The sequence below is a fragment of the Falco punctatus genome, assembly GCF_963210335.1.
Source record: "Falco punctatus genome assembly, chromosome: 6".
In the NCBI taxonomy this organism is placed as follows: domain Eukaryota; kingdom Metazoa; phylum Chordata; class Aves; order Falconiformes; family Falconidae; genus Falco; species Falco punctatus.
In genome coordinates this window covers 47316311-47334218 of record NC_137585.1, presented here as the reverse complement: position 1 = coordinate 47334218, position 17908 = coordinate 47316311, and the positions used below count along the sequence as shown (strand labels likewise).

The 17908-nt window shown below is 34.9% G+C and overlaps 1 protein-coding gene across 1 annotated transcript in view; it reads right to left on the bottom strand.

Annotated features, from left to right (window-relative positions):
- The window catches only part of SCYL2 (SCY1 like pseudokinase 2), a 41275-nt gene that overhangs the window by 13188 nt on the left and 10179 nt on the right, over window positions 1–17908 (bottom strand). The window contains exons 3-10 of the mRNA XM_080394149.1: window positions 14808–14965; window positions 10957–11101; window positions 10226–10375; window positions 9379–9600; window positions 8410–8526; window positions 6056–6181; window positions 4445–4621; window positions 11–133 (exon numbers count right to left, since the gene is read on the bottom strand). Coding sequence (XP_080250275.1) covers window positions 11–133; window positions 4445–4621; window positions 6056–6181; window positions 8410–8526; window positions 9379–9600; window positions 10226–10375; window positions 10957–11101; window positions 14808–14965 — 1218 coding nt within the window. The remainder of the gene's footprint in view (window positions 1–10; window positions 134–4444; window positions 4622–6055; window positions 6182–8409; window positions 8527–9378; window positions 9601–10225; window positions 10376–10956; window positions 11102–14807; window positions 14966–17908) is intronic.

Here is a 17908-nt window from a genome sequence, read left to right as displayed (position 1 = left end):
ATTACTATACCTGGATCTGAATTGAAGGTGCTTCCAAGGCTCTATAAACCATTGGTAAAACACTGTTCTTTATTTCATCTGGTGGAGTTTTGGTTAGAAGCAAGTCCATTTTTTGCAGGAAGATCAACAAGATCTATTAGAAGTACAATTCAACAGTCAGATGTTTTACCTCCAGAAACATTAATTATAAGTTAAAGTGTGTTGCATCATATCATAAGAACTTCAGAAGTTTTCATATAACTCATTAAATGTGATCACTTACCATGTTGCTTGCCTGAAGGCATGGAAGACAAAAAACACTTTGACATATTATTGCATTTTAAAAACAGCAAATACAAATCAAACAAAATATGCATGTTCTAGACTAATCCTTCTGAAATAAGAAATCATAATGGATAAGGAATTCCTGTTTCTATTTACAACATGGTCTTTTTTTAAAATTCACCCACAGAAAATCTTTATACACGCATCACTATTGAAAAATCTAAACTTTCAAAAACCTATGGCTCAAATGCTGTCCTCAGAGCATTTGACCATATGTCCACAGATAAAAGCTGTAATCCATCTGTATCTAGAATCAAAACAGGGATACGATGAAAAGAATATTATAGCTACTATATGCACACAAAATACTTTTATTCTATTTCACATGGGAATTGTGTATCATAAAATGAAAAATCCCAAACAAACAAACAAACAAAAAAATCATATCGCGTTAACCTAAAAAGCAACACTAGAATAACATATTTACACAGTGGGATTCACCTTGCTCAGGCTTAGCCATCTAAAAGTTAGCTGCTATTCCAAATTACTCATGCAGGCTCAGTCTCCAACAGAGCGAGCTACGTAACAACTCATGACACTGTCTTGATAGGTCAGACAACTTCCTACAGGTGACACTGACTATCCATTGATATCTAGACTCCTTCTCGAGAACAGGTTAGGCTAGATTGATAAATTGTGGTGAATGCTATCGCAATAATAATAAAGGGCCAAATATTTCATAGGAGGGAAAGATTTCAATTTTTAAGCCTAAAAATACATAGCAATCAGTGCTTGTACGTCAAATAAACAGAAGCATCAAAGTGTAGAAATACAAGTGTACCAAGACCACATTACAAGTTTCCCCCTTTCATTTGCTTTCCTTTACAGGGAAGAAAAATAAAATATTTTAAACCATAGTTAATGTGTTTTCTTATAGCATATTTACAAGTACCTAAACTGTACACATACACACACAGATTCATTCATTCTGTGAACATTGATTCTGATGCAATATCCCCAAATTTGGGAAGATTAGGGTGAGATTGACCAAATCAGTTTTAAAGTTAGATTTTATAATTATTCTTCAATAAAGAATTTTATTTGTCCTAAACTTGGAGTTTTGAAACCTACACCCGCTCATAACACTGTTCTCTTGTCTAGCAACCATGTAATACTGTGGCATGACAGTTTCTATGTTAATTAAACATACAGTTTTGGAGAAGGATCATTAGATTTGTTTTGCAAATTTGAAAAGGGCATGAATGAAACCTGACTTAACAACTAGTAAAGCTCCTTTAAAATAAGAACCAGATGTTTGAACATATAACAGACTGCTTTTAAGTTAAACATTGTACTACACAGTCATTTAGATTCCACAGAAGTATTTCTACCGTTTTCCACTGGCTGTCAATGCTTTTCAATTAAGGTAACACAAAGCTGAATTGGTTTTGGTATCTCTACCTGTCTAACTAGAATGTAGTTCACACTGTTCCAATGAACCCTTTTTAGTTTTGGCTTTTTAGGGTCATATTTGATACTTTTAATCTATTTAAATAGAAACTAAGATGTTACAGTCACAGATTCACACGTATCATCTAATAAGCAGCAGCGACGGCACTCTAAACAATAATGCTAAAGTGTTTCATTCATTAACACAGAGCCCAGTACTTTTCAGGGTACACTCTGGTGTACTGAATTAGAAAATTAATTTACAGCACATCATAGGCTAACTCTCTATGGATTCCCCTAGATATAAATTAAGGATTTGTCTACACTGGGAAGTTATACCAGACTAAGCCAGGATGTTAATTTACAGCTGCCCTGGTTTCAGCTGGGATAGCATTAATTTTCTTCATAGTAGCTGGTACAGCACTGTGTTTTGGATTGAGTATAAGAATAATGCTGATAACACATGGATGTTTAGTTGTTGCTAAGTAGTGCTTACTCTAAATAAAGGACTTCCCCAGTTTCCCACACTCTGCCAGTGAGCAGGTGCACAGGAAGCTGGGAGGGAGCACAGCCAGGACAACTGATGGGAACTAGACAAAGGGCTAGTCCATACCATAGAACATCATGCCCAGCACATAAACTGGGGGGAGTTGGCTGGGGCTGGCTAATCGCTACATGGGGACTGGCTGGGCAGTGGTCAGCAGATGCTAAGCAATTGCATTGTGCATTTGGGGTTTTTTTCCCCTTTGAGTTTTATTACTCTCTCCTCTCTCCTTTTCATTACTATTACTATTGTTACTGTTATTATTACTATATTTTATTTCAATTCATAAATTGGTCTTAGCCCACAAGTTTTACTTTTTTCCCTGATTCTCCTCCCCATCCCACTGGCAAGGGGTCAGTGGTGTGGGGGTCGAGGGAAGTGCGCAAGCGGCTGCGTGGTACCCAGCTGCCTGGGGTGAACCATGACAACAGCACACCTGCTACTCCATGCTAACTCCAATAGGACGATATGAATGAGTAGTTTAACTAAATATTCCATTCTCATACTATAAATCCCCTCACACAAAGACGTTGTGAACACTGGATAACAATTTCTTCATACTGAACTACAGCAGCTTCCCAACTCGAGTATCCTATGAAAGCTAAGGAACAGGCCCCTCATATAAATCTAAAACATCTTGAGAGAGCATTTGGAAGAAACACTAGCACCTTCCCTGTCCACCCCTCTCTGTGTGATACAAATACACATTGTTGCCTAGCGCAAGGAGGGTCACATCTGGAATTCTGTCCTCTGGCATTTTGAACCTTTGCATTTTTTTCCGCAATTCCTGGTATATTAACTTCGAAAACCTGTCCTAGATTACTTAAACTTTGCTGTACTAGTAAGACCCTAGAAGTAATAGTGGAATGAGCCATCTAGTACTTAGTGTGCATTAAAAATGTCAACATAAGAATTTAATACATAGTATCTAGAAAGCTACAGAAAACCTTGGCAAAGCTCACTCTTTATGACCCCAAGTCTGTATTTTGCTCCTCTAATTTCTCAAGAAATAAACCAGCTTTTGTGCACATTATGCTCCAGATACAACTTTGAGACAAACCTTTTGCAGTGAGGACTATCTCACAAGTCTGGTGTTAAAGTTAGAAAAACACAATGTTACCTTTTATGATGAAACAGCACAAATAAGGTATTCACTGGCTTTCAGTTGGTTAGATGTTTAATTTTTTCAAGACAACAACAAAGCTAACATAAAGCCTCAGTATACCAAAGGTAAACAGCATTAAGTAGTTCTAATTTTCTGAGGTACTCTCAGTTAAATATTTGTCCCCTTTCTCCCTTCCCCAGTATGCAAGTTCTCTGATCTTGTTTTCTGAAACTCAGAAATAGAAGGTCTACTTTCGCACTCCTACGTTTATCTTGCCCCTTAAGTGCTCTGCAGAGAAGTAACAGCATCCAGCAATAAAATAAGTTGAACTAGAACAAATGCGTAGCTGTCTTATCTGTGGAGGCACAATGCCTAACATTGTCACAGAATTCTCAGGGATCATCATGCACGTGGCGTTGACAAAAGGATGTGTTTTTTCCTTTGCAGTAATGATAATGTCTTACTACTTTTACACATGTAAAAAACAGAAAAAGGTGTATTTTATTTAGACAATATGTTTGTCAAATAAAATGATAAAAATTTCACAAATTCATGCACAACCCTCAAATAAACACTATTTTATTATCAGCAATGAGAAGCACTTCAGAGTGTCAAAATTATAACTTTTCCACCTTGTGATCTCACTGTCAGCAATCTGGATACAAGAAAAAAAAAATCATAGGTTCAGCTACTGGTAGAATATATGTAAATATTGTACTGTACCACCCTTCTCAGACTGCCTACATGAGTGATCAAATAGTTATAAATTTATCTTCTACAACCAACCAAAAATAAGAATTGAGTGATAAATTAAGTGTTTTCTTTTTTGCTAATCTAAACTCATCTATAAATGCAAATATTCCCTCAGAAAACCCATCTAAAGAAGCAGGGGTAGAGGCTTTGTTAATTTCCTGGAAAAAATCTATTTCATATGAATCAAGACTGACTGCCTGGACAACTACACGACAGGCTGGGCAATCTGTGTGAGCTGAAAAAGGGAAATAGAACAAATAGTAATTTTTCAGGGGAAAAAAACCACAACCACACCAAAGAGAAAAATTGTAATCTGAATATTAACATACCTGGATTGGTTCTTGCTGCTTAAAAACAGGACCAAGATCAGGCAGAATGAGCCTGATATATTCTTCTTTGGTGCATTCTTCAGCAATTAGGAGAACGTTAGGCAATACAAAGGGTACCATATCAGGATTCACAAATTCAGAAGTCAAGCAAGGCAAAATTCGCTGAATTATAACACGCTAAAAGAAAAACAAAACCAAGCATGCACCACATTGTACTGCATTGCAGTAAGTTACCATTGTGACAGCTCAACAGCTTTCGTACTAACCTGATACTTGCAAAAAAGCAGGCAGATAACTTTCAGTTTTGAACTCTCATTTTCACCATATACTTTAGCTAATTCACACTGTGCTACTTTGCTTACTTTTCTTGCACTCGAAACATAACTGGAGACTATAACAACTATGAAGGTGAACAAAACCCAATTAGCTGTACAGAAAATACAAGCTTCAGCCACATAGATGAATTATGAATACGTCATTCTATATGCTTTCTTAAAAAAAGACCCTAGCACCCCCAAAAATTAATCATTTTTTCAGTACCCCATTACTCACTAACCAAACATATAATCCCATAAAACTCCAGGTACATTTCCTAAACTGGATTTTGCTGACAAAATAAGTATGCAGTGATTGTCTAACTGTAGAGTCAGACATCCTTAAGTGCTTTTAAATTCAATAAAGAGAAATACACAGTTCAAGGGTACACTCCCTTCCCTCATAAAATATACTTTCATGATAGAAAAAAAAATTAATGCCTTAAAGATGATTAGGTCAATCAGTGGCTGTCTAAAGTTAGGTGAAACACATCCCATCTATTTCCAAATTCAAAGCATCGATGATTTCTGATCAAAGGAAAAAATTACTAAATTAAAAAGAAGACACTATTAAACATGAAGCCTGAATTTTGCACTGTGTAATTAAAAAAAGAATTAAAAATAAATTTAATGCAATGGTTGAGAAGCTCAGCTATTTTATTATGTATTAAACTAACCCTTTTTTTCTATTACATATGCTTTATGCTTTACATACATTAAAGAATACCACAAAAGGAAAAGGAGTCAGTCTAGATGTAGTGCCTAACGCTACACACAAAAAATCTGTATTGACAGACATTTGCTGCTCAGGTTTCTGAGCACTGCTAGCACAAGAAAGCACTTAGTCCACTGAGGGAAGGCAGCTTTGCGTCATCCAATGTCAAGGTACTGCCTTGCTATAAAAAAACTTGAAGCAATCTTATTGGGAGAAAAGGTGGCAAGATGACTTCAAAGAGCTATGATAGCACCTGGAAACAAAGGGAAAGCTTTTTCAAGTGGAGAGAAGACAACTCCCTTTCAAAGTGGGATGAACTACAAGAGGACATGCAAAGATGGTTCCTTACATGTACTGATAGCACAATTTGCCATTTTCCATTTAAAGAATTATTGATAGCTGAGGAGTATTTCCACACCAACTATTTTCTAATCTCCCCTTCTCTTCTACTATGTTCTAACAGTCTCATGGCAGTCTGTTATGGTACAATGCCACATAGAGTCCAGCATTCCAGGATTCACACTGTTAATAGATATTCACATATTTTTTAACTCACTATTTCAAGACATCATACAGACATACCTTAGGTAGCTTTGGCAGAACCTTTGGTAGCCCTTTAAAAAACTGCGATTTCTGAAGGTTATCCCTTTGAAATAATGAATCAAAATACTGAAGTGTCATTGCTCCTACATCATCGAAGAATGGTATCTAAAAATAAGATCAAAAGCTTGTGATCTGGAGGGAGACAACATTGAAACTGTTACAAAGACTCCAAGATATAATCATCTATTTACCTTTTCAGTGTACTACAGTAAACCTTTACAATAACTTGCCTGCAACTAACAATTAGAAAAGTACATTTTTACATACTAAGTAGTATAATATTCTCAAATAAAGGTTGATTATTAAGATGTAATTTTCCTAGCATTTTGAAGAAAATCATGCATGTTATGTGCATCTAAGTTAATTTTTTGTTTACCAAAAAAGGAATTAAAAGTAAAAACCTTGATTAAAACTTCTCCTATGAATAATTATGCTATTTAATATTACAACAAAGCATTACCTATTAGGCCATCCAGACCTAGCTAACCCCCTCTGGAAACTTATAATGTATCAACAAGCATTTATAAGCAATAAATGTGTAATTACATACATTTCCCTCCAATGTTCAGACATCCTGTCCACTATAGTTTCTCCCATGATCTCCCATATTTATATTACTTCAGCAAAGAGGGCATAGGCCTTCTTAAGAATTTTATAACAATGTATATATATAGACCAGGCTTATAAAAATGGCACCAACAAAATACCAGGGGGTTTCATCTATAGCCATGGTATATCAAACTAATACTGACTGAACTGCTTCATCATTAATGAAAGATAAAAATGTGTGATGATAACAAGAGTGTTTATATAAAAATCCATCGCCATATATTCTGCTTTCAGTTAGCAGATGAACAAAAAAGACAGAAGAGTGTCTATCCCAGACCTACACAGACTGCAAAGAAAAGTTCTGCATTCAAAAACTTGCCTGGGTAAGATTCCTCCTTCCCGCTAGGGAGGGATATATTATACCTCATGGGCTTGCAACAGTTAAAGACCAAGCATGGTCTCTCAGACTATTTAGACACTAGGTTTTGGTTGAAAAATTTGTGCAAAAGAAAATATATAAAAGAATAAAAAAAATATAAAAGAAAAATATAACAACCTTTAAAGAAGCTCTGCTGTAAGGCAGAAAAAGAAGCCAGTAAGAGTACGGCAATAAAGAAAAAAAGAATCAGAAAAGACTGGAGCAGGGCAAGGTAGAAGAGAATAATCTATCAGCAAAGAATTCAAGCTAGATTGCACTGCAGACTTAAATCCTGTCTTCTAGATCATACACCAAAATGTACGTGATCATGGAATCCTACACAGGTTAACACAAACTAGTTAAAGCTAGCAAAGTAAACTTGCCCATGTCAAGCTCCATTTTAGCCCACATCATGCTGGCCATAACTGCTTTTAGAACTGAAGCTCTAATATTCCTGCCCTACAATTCAGTCTGCAGTACAGATGAGGTAAGAAAAGACTTAACATCTTTATAAAACCATACTGCTTAATACAACCATTTACAGATGTGTTTGTTGGTCCTTCAGACAAGTGAGTTGATACCCGAGTAGTATTTGCCAATTTCCTCACTTCCCATGTTTCAGCATATATGTTGGCAGAACCACTACCTGTTCCCCCTCCCTTCTTCACTCGCTATTTTCCTCCAACTGTCAAGATTATTAAAATTTCTCTCTCTGCATACAACATTTTTATATGACAGGAAAAGAAGAAAATTGTTTAGCTAAGCAAATTAAGCAGGAACCTGAAAGGTTATCATACATGAGAAAATAGGGTATAAGACAAAGGAAGAATCATGTTTTTAAGTTCTACTCTCAGATAGGAAAGCTGAGGAAGAGTTTGTCAAATTAAAACTTAAATTATCCTACTTGCAATTAATTTTTGCTTTACTATGGCAAGTAAGCTCTGAATATATTTTAAGCTATTCTTCTGCATATTTAAGAATACACCAACAATCATAAGCCAACAGTTAATCCTTACGCTTATTGCCCTTTAAAATTTTATGGCTTTAAAATCCTTCCAATACAGTTTTAAAGACTGAATTGTATAAAAACATAGCACAGAAAATACTTCCAGCTGTATTGGAGAGCAACAAAATAGCGTGACATTGAAACATTCTAAATTCTGTCTCAGCACCCATTTCTTCCATATTAATAAAGGTCAGCATAAGGACAACTGTTGGCATCAACTAACATCATTATTTCCAAAATAGATAAAAAGTATTTAACATTTCAACTAAAGGAAAACACTTTAAAATAGCTCTACTATTTCTACAAGTCCAACGCTATTTTCCCTCTTTCCTATGACTGCTGTATTTTCCATGAACTGACCTTAGTCATTTGATCTGCGTCTGGTCTGACTGCTGGAGCTACGTTTAGGAGTAGCTTTACATGTTCACGCACCTCTTCTGGTATATTCTGAAGAGTACTGGAGCTTAAACGGCTCAGCTGCATACGTAATTTAAGCACACACACCATGAAGTCAGAAAATCCTGCATTTAACTATTTTCAATATACAACAGGACTATGTCCTCTTGATGGTCTCTCTACCCACACCTTTGATATCCCTCCCCTCTCCCCTTTCATAACCCAATTGCTTCTGAACCCTCATAATCTTCTGTCTCCCAACAGCCTACCCACTTCAGGTCACACTCCCCTATTTCCAACTTCTTGTTGGGTTCAGTTTATCAGAGAACACACCCCCAGTATTTTAAGCCAGGTACATGTTATCATCTGAGATACTGCCTCTACACATTAAAACACAGTACACACTGTTAAGCAATGGGCACCCAAAGAAGTTACGAGAAAGGAAACTTGCATATGAACATACTTTATGGCAGCTGATCCAAGTAACTGTGTTCTGGTAATATTCATAGTCCACAAAGAATGTGAAATAGCTGATATTTAAGTGGATACCAATTGCAATGTTAAATGATCAAATCACTCTAAACTCAGCCACCTTCAGCATCATAGGTCACTCACTGGCTTGTGTTTAATGCTGTTCACCCAACAGGTAAAGAAAGTACTTACTCCACAAAACCAGCATTCAACAGGTTTACAGAGAAATCAAGCGAAAAATTAAATTTGTAGTTTATAAAGATGGCACATGTAACCTTCTCTACACATATTTTTATTTTCCATATTTTGCTAAGATTCTTTTTTCTTATAAAGATAGCATGCAAGGTATCAGATTGTTTATGTTGGAGCACTGGTATTGTGTTCTAAATATTTAAACCTATTTTAAAACTAACTTTTCAAATATGAAAATCAATGAATAATAGTCACAAATAGAATAAATACCTGATCCAGCTGTCTACTAAAGCTTTTATAAATATCCTGCTTGTTGACCTCAAAAATTGGTTTCCCTTTATTAAACACTGCATACATAACAGCTCCTAGAGAGTACATATCACTGGCTGTCTCACAGCTCACGGAGAGAATATATTCTGGTGCCAGATATTCAGGATTTGGAAGACACAAGGATGGCAAGTTTGGATCCCATTCCTTACAAGGGAACCTTGGCTACAAGAGAAGTAAAAGGAAGTACATTTACTAGGGATTTTTAGAGAACATTTTAAAAAAGAAAAGCCGCAAAAAATAATAAATCACTCAAAATCCATTTTGAATGAAACAGAAATGGAGTAATACAAAACTGCTAAGATTCTGTGTCCATATCTTAAGAGCGATTAGCTGATGCAGCTAAGTCTGAATATTAGAGCTGGGAAGTGTAATGTAAAATCAATGCATACTGTTAAGAGCAAACATGAGCTCTGATGGGAATTCATTTTAGGCGGCAGCAACCAGGCACTGAGTGGATGCGAAAGACTAAATTAGTTAGCTTTACATGTTGGCCCACATGCAGGTGAGCAGAAGTGGCACAGGCTTCAGACTCTGTCTGAAACCATCATTAGTCTATTTGGACTCCACTGAGCCAACTCAGGCGCCTTTTTTCTGTGATGACCAAAGGCAGCACTTCAATCCAGACCTGTGCCAATTTATTAACACGTGCCAAAATGTTCAGACTTCCTGCCAACAAAATATAGAGGTGAATATTAAGTAAATGATTCTGTACTGAAATGCAAGGTCATGAAACTGGTTTCATACAAAGATCTGATTTTGAAATTTAATGATTATAAAGATCTATTACCTCCTGTTCAGATGGATTTGTCGACTGGATACAAAAATCAAAGCCCATAATTTTCCAAGCTCCACTCTTATTCAGAATTATATTTTCAGGAGTAATATTTCCATGGACCATTTTCACACTGCTATGCAAAAATGACAAGCCTTCAGAAACCTGGTAATAAAAAAATCATCATTTCAGGTTAAATATTACCCCAAGTATCCTATAATACATTTACAAAAATTCTGTTCTTGTTATCATGGTTAAATTGGTAAGTTAACTAAGAAACAATTCTTCACCACTATTTTAGGCTATGTCTTAAAAATTATGTATGAATTAAATTCAACACAGATGGGTAATCAGCAGATGAGATTACTAATGTTAATTAACTATCACAGCATAAGAATAATAACGCTTTTCAAAGTTGACCAACGTATTCACCAAATAAAACCTGGGAGCTACTGCTCCTTCACAGAAGATAAAAAAAAATATTCACATATGGGAGAGACAGCTGTAGCATAGATATTTATATGGAAAATAAAAATTCATTTGATTTCGTTTTATCCACATCAGAATATGCAAAAAGAGCCTCCAGGGTTCATCCTCTCTTATACAGTGATCAGGGCACTATCAACTCTCACTTCCAATTATCTGATTTACTATACACAGACAAAACTTTAGCAGTTTACAAACTTCATAAAACAACCATTAATACTAAAAGCACAAGAAAATTATACGGACAACCTGTGTCATACCTGAAGCAAACCATATTTGGTCTCCACATCATAAAGTTTGTATTCTTTAATGTCAGATGGTAAAGGAGAAGGTAGGTTGTCCCAGCTGCCAAGAACATTAGCTAAACTTGCACAGACTGGTTCTGTACAAAATGCCAAACAATCCCTGTACAGGAAATACATAATAACATTTCTTGTAAATAAATGTAATAAAACTCTTGACTGCAAATAAAGAACTACACAAACATAGTATTACACATTACCAGAGCACCAAGCTACCTAAAACCATGTTATATTTCAAGTTTGGAATTCTTAAAAGTAATACTATACTGAAGAGAAATACATGAATATCTGAAGTACTCAAAAAAATATTAGAAGTTATTTTATTTTCTAACATTGACATACATCACTAAAGATGCACACAATGCTTCATAAAAAGTTTTAACAAAACATTTTTTTTCTTGCCCTGATCCAGGAAAATCAAAGAAATAGTTCTTACTATTATCAAAACTTGTAAAATCAGGCTTTTAGCTGTGCCCAACTGACATGTCCCTGAGTGAAGCAATACTTAATGTGGTCAGATAACTATCTGATACAACATTAATAAAATGTAAGGTAGCACCTGAATATTCTTTTACTTTGCAAATAAATAGAAAATAATAGCTGCAAACACAAAAACACTTCTATGAACTGCAGTTTCCATGCTAAGTGACTGTTTTCTACATTATTTTATCTATTGTTTTCTTCATGAAAAACTAAAAGTCTTTTTTAAGCATTTTTGTGTCAACAGTGATTGAAAAGCACAGATGAAGCAAACTTTCAACCATAAAGTGGACTGATTTTGAAACACGGTGTTACAATCTCCTATTTCAAAGTCCTGAAAACAATGTACTGTTATACATTATCCACATTATTTATTTGTCATTTTTCACATTCTTCATACTGGTTTGCACAGCGATGGAAGCTCTGAACAGTCATTGCACCTTACTTCTTACTTGTTTTAAAGTTTTCTTGAAGAAAGCATTATATGGATGGTAGGATACACTCCTGGTTTAAGGATGAGTAATTCATGAGAACACTAAATACTGCATCAATGTGAACAAAGAAAAGTGAGACTGAGTAACAGTAATGAAGATGTATTTTTGAATATAAAGTTATAGGCAAGACGACAGAAGCCTAACTTTTTGTTCATTCCACAAAAATATCACAGAAGACATGATCCCTCAGCATGAATCTACCACACAGTAATTATGTATCTCAATAATTAACAAGCTTGCTCTTTGAAGTAAAGTAAGGCTGATGAAACATGAAAACCTCTTATTACTCATACAGATTTTAATTTTATTTTATTTTCATCTACGGCCTTTCTGAAGGAAAAACAACTGAAAATTAAAATATATTGAATCGTGTCAGCCAACCTGACAGAAATTCTTTGCTTGGTTTCCTCCCTAGCATTCTGTTAACACCATCCCTTTCATGTCTCTATTAACACAACTAGGACTATAAAACTCGTTTGTGTAGTAATTACAAGGAAGAATCAGAGCACAGAAAGACAAAGCCCTTAGCTTATACATTTAGTTAAGGTTAAGGCACAGATAATAGAAAATACCTAGGGAACAGTTAGTCCGTCATTTTCATAACATAAACACTCTGATTGCTGTTGTTTTGAGGGAATAAAAAGATGGCTGTTTATTTTTTACTTTAGGAGCTAATTAAACAAAAGGACCCAAACCAGAGTAACAGAAGGATGGGCCAAATCTAATTAAAGCAACTGAATACTGCAGAAGCTTATGTCTGCCATACAGTGCTGCTTCTTTAACAGTTCCCTGAATAATATCAAAATGAAATGCAGTATAAGATAATAAAAAGAAAACAAGTTAAAAATAAAAGTGATGGCCAAAAATGCATATGCTTCAGGAAAAACAGCAACAGATGGAATGTCTGGCAAATTAAGTATCTGAGACTCTTCACACTACTACTGTTTTTAATGGGTAGTAATGACATCATGAGTGAACTTATAATTTGGATTTTTTTATCCTTTTCTCCAATAACAAGTTAAATATAGAATAATATAGCTCATCTGTGCTGTTACTGGAATTCAAGACCAGTTATAAGTAAATTTATATTAAATATTTAGTATAAATAATTATTCATTATATAAATGCATGTAAAAATGTATATATATTTACACTAAATTATGGTGAGTACCAATAAGTTGGAGTAGAAATATTCTAATAGTGGAAAATCTACACACTAGTTTCAGAAAGTTAAGTCCTTTCTTTCTATATCTACGTCAGCTCTGCAGGTACACCAAGTGTCCCTTTGCCCCACAAAAAAGGAATAAAGGGTGAACTTAAGCAGTTCGAAACAACTGTATGTTACTTTGGAGACACAAAAAAAGACCAGGTACAGTCTAGCCAGAAGGAACACATGACAGATTTCTTCAAGAATAAGCACTCTGAAAAAAATGTGCAATTCTAAAGAAATCTTACAGCATGCTTGCACAAGGTTACACACACAAATATTCTAAGCAAATTTTTTATTTATGAACCCCCTCCAAAAACTGTTACATCAGTTTCTGGCACAGCAAGCAACTAGACAGGTTTTGTGCTGCTGGTGTTTCTACTAGGCATAGGGTACTACTACACCGTTAATTTTACTCAAAAGGCTTAAATTCTTCACAAGATCAGCATTAAAACTTTCTTAACACTTCCAGGTATGAATCATAGCCTCTTCTTCTGAAGTGCAGAGTTCAGGGAAAAAATAATTACAGATGCAGCTGCCGAGTCAATCAAAATGGTGTGACAATTTTTGGAAGAAGCCTGGAGAATACTCTTGGGATTCACTTGCATACACTATGACCAAGATGACCCTAGGCCATTTACCACGTAATAGTTTATTTACTGTTGTATAGTACTGAGAGCTGTCTTTAATTTACCTGATTAATCTTCCTTAGGCTTTTGTAAGGGGCATACTGAACCATACGGCCATGACAGCTTTGAACCCTTGCTAATGCGAAATGTGTTTAGTAGTGGAGGAAAGATACCTATGAATAGACAAGAAATCTTCCCCAAGGTAGATAGGCATCACAAAGATGAAGAAGCATTCCTATAGTATAATCAGCTCCTAGAAGCCAGCACATTTGAAAAAATGCAGGTTAACAGACACAATCAAAAACGTAGAAGTTTGAAAAGAAACATAACGTGTATCGCTATTAGGCTACCATTTAGAAAAACTACTTTGGAAAAAAACTTTTGAAATGTCATCATCTTCCTCAGCAGGCTCAGTATCAGCTTTATATTGTAACATGAAAACGTTTTATTTGTAAGATTTTAGTGTGTTGTTATCATTACAGTTGAACAATAGATCTCTAAGACTAACCCATTATTGTGCCTAGTGACCACTTTACATAAACAAGCACTACAAAAACACACATTCTGTCTCCTTTGACTGGCATGTGAGGACCTTTTAAGCACGTATGTGGCCACAACACATACAATTTACCAAAAACCTCCAATCTCACATGCACTAAGTACATAGATCTCATAAATGGAATAAATGTATAAACAAAATTTTGGAAGAAAACCATACCACATTTTCATGTTGTAAGGGTCATGTGTAGCCTTATAGTTACAACTGGACTAAGATCGTGCAAGAGATTATTAATTAGATCAACTATATTCACACCAAAAATGCATCCTATGGCTTGGGGGGAAAAAAGAAGTCTGAGAGTTGATGAATACCATTCTCACATGAGTAAATACAGTAAACTTGCATCTCATCAGATGTATGTGTTGAATGTTCCAGATATTTTAGGTCCAATAACAAAACAATGATTAAGAAAGTCTGTTCTCAACTTTACTACAGTTTACCTGGATTCTTCCAATGGATGTTGAACAGTAAGTAGACGAGGGTGTCGAAGCCTGGTTAGCTGTTGAACACCTCGTTTTAAAGAATCTATTATCTGATCCTTTTCAAATTTTTGATACTTGTCTATTAGTTTCTTATCAAAGACAAAAACAGCCACTTCCTAGAAATAAACAACAAAATTAACTCAGTATGTAACACAGCCAAAAAAAAAAAGCCTATACACAATTACATAAAAAAACACACACATTTTTTTGAATCAACAGTACAATCCCACCAATGCAATAAGTCTTTCAATGTATATATAAATACACGTTGTCCTTATTTTGTCCCAGTCATAATCACACAGGTTACTGTATATAACCTCTGGAATATCTATTTTAAGAGTTAAGGTACTACTGCTCCTTCTGTTACAAACAGTAATATGTAAACTATAACCCATCTACACAGTGACACAGCAGCAGATCCACAGGACAGAAATCAGCTTGATTTTAAGTAGATGAAAGCATTTACATCAACTATGAACAATTAAAATATTCTGAGCATATCTGCATTCATTTGGCATTAAATATATCAAATGGTGCCTTAATAAATGAGACCCTGTCTCAGTGTCCTGCTCCAAATCAGTATGATCTATATTAAACTAGACATTCATGGAAGATAATTTAGAGTCACAGCACTCAATTAATCTGATCAGACCATTCACATGACACAATATTAAGAATTTTTTAATGCTTAAAGATGTGTAAAGAGAAGTCCCAGAAATACAGTAGATGTTAAAAACAGAGAAAATAGTTTTTCCAACCAATCTCTGCAAATGGAGTGGGACAAAATTAAGAAATTTATACAAAACTATGAAATTACAGAGATGGACGTGAAATAAAAAATTAGATTATTTCACCATCTTGGAAGTCATAAGATAAATAAATCAATCAAAGAAAAAGGAATTAAAAATTTTACCGTGAAAGAGAGACTTCCTTATACTCCTGCAGCAGTATCATGAATAATAATAAAGGCTAGAAACCAGTAGAAAATTACATGAAAATTCAGGTTTTAGTCCCAAGAGGAAGTCTATGCTCTTGTACTGTGCATTTTATAACCATTATTCTAATTGAAATCTCACAAGAACAGTTACATTATTGATTTTTTTTAGAAAAAAAGACTTCTAGAAATAGACTATATAAAAAAATAAATTCAGTCTAACAGTAAAAAAATTGAGGTTTATTTTTTGGCGGATTCCTGTTTCACTAAGCCATCAGCAGCTGAACATCTATAACTCAATTAACTATGCTTTTCCTGCTTCTATCCATACCAGCTGCCTGCTCCAGCTCTTAGGTGTGATGGATCAAACATTAACATTGACACAAGGCAGGGAGGAACCAATGACAGGGGATGGAAGATATATACTATACCCACTATTTAAAAAAATCCAGTACAAAGTGTGAATGTATTGAGCAGTACATGATCAATAACAAAATTTCAAGCTAATACAGCACTTCTGAAAGCACTCTGTTCAATGACAAGTCAAAAGAATCAGAAAGTGAATGCTTAAATCAGATAGCATGGGACATCAGCAATGGTTTGATTTCACAATGCTTATAAATAAGTTCTGTTGGTGCTTGCTACAATCCTGCATTGTTTGTTTGAAGTTTGACAGAACTTTTACATATCCAAAATTAGCTCACACATTGATTTTGTAGACTTAGTTATTGTGAAGTGCCAAGAATCAAAATAATTTGAGCAGTGTGACAACTTGCTTTCAATACCTTCTTTTTTATGTAATATGTCTGATACAAGAAGAAAGCATACAGCCACCTCTGCTCATGCACACTAAAATGTTAAATATGTTCTGATATTAATAATTCAAAATACAGCATTCTGAAATTCAATTTCATTGAACCAAAAATCAACATTGATTTTTATATGCGGAATTCTATATCAACAATATAATATCTTAACCCTCATAAGTCATCAGATACATGGTACAAATGGAGAGCCGAGTCATTGGCCATAGAACACACTCTCCATGCACAAAAAGTATTGAAACTATATAGTACACTTGAAAACATTTAAAAGCATGCAAGGTTTTATGCTGTGTGAACCAAATAACCCTCAAATTTTTACTATGAACACATTATTTCTATTTTTCCTTTTCTGTTTTACAAGAACTGATACTCAACCCCCAAAAGGAGGGCTACTGACTGTAGCTGATAGGGATTCCATTTCCTGTAATTACTGTCATGGAAACTTACTGAGATGAAAGCCTGCAAAGGCTTACATAGTAACTACTTCTTTCCACAGAAAGCTCTGAGAGCCTCCACTTTGTTTTTTTCACTTCACAGGTTTGAAGAGTAGCTTCCTCCTGCAGATCACTCCTTGTTATTTAATTATGCAGTTGTGTCATAATTCTGACTTTGTGATACAAAAATAATTTTGACATAAAAAGGCTAAAATATTATTTTATATATTTTATATAATATATAAATATATTTTTTAAAAATACACAGAAAGTGAAAAAGCAGAGACAAAACAACCCTTATCTTTAATGACACAAATGTTCATTCATTATGTGATAGCAAGTATACACACCTTGCTCAACATGCTCTTGTGTCAACACAGTATACTGGTAATACTTGCATTTGGAAATACAGACAAGTATGTAGGAGACTAGACCGACCACTTGAGATCTAAGTGTAAATCTCAGTTCTGTCAACAAACGTGAGGTAGCCCACACCTGTCTCACCTCCCATACGTATAGGCCAAGCATTAACTTCAAAGTGGTGTTAGGTAAAGCTCAGTGATAACAATCAGACAGCTGTATGTTGTGTACCATGCAAGTATCTGCCAGGATGAAGACTTTCAAGAAAATGTCAGTTGTTACTGCCAGCAATTTAGAATTTTTAACATGAATTGCTGAAAAGATCAGTGCTTAAGTTCTGCAATGCCTTTGCCAAGGAATTAAACACCACCTGTGCAAACAAGAGTAAGCATTGTTTACAACATGTAAGACACAGGACATGGTTTAACTGCACTATAATCACATTAACTCATCTAGAACACAACAGAAAAGTGTGTATCAGTTCTCTTTGACTGTGCCTGTGTATTT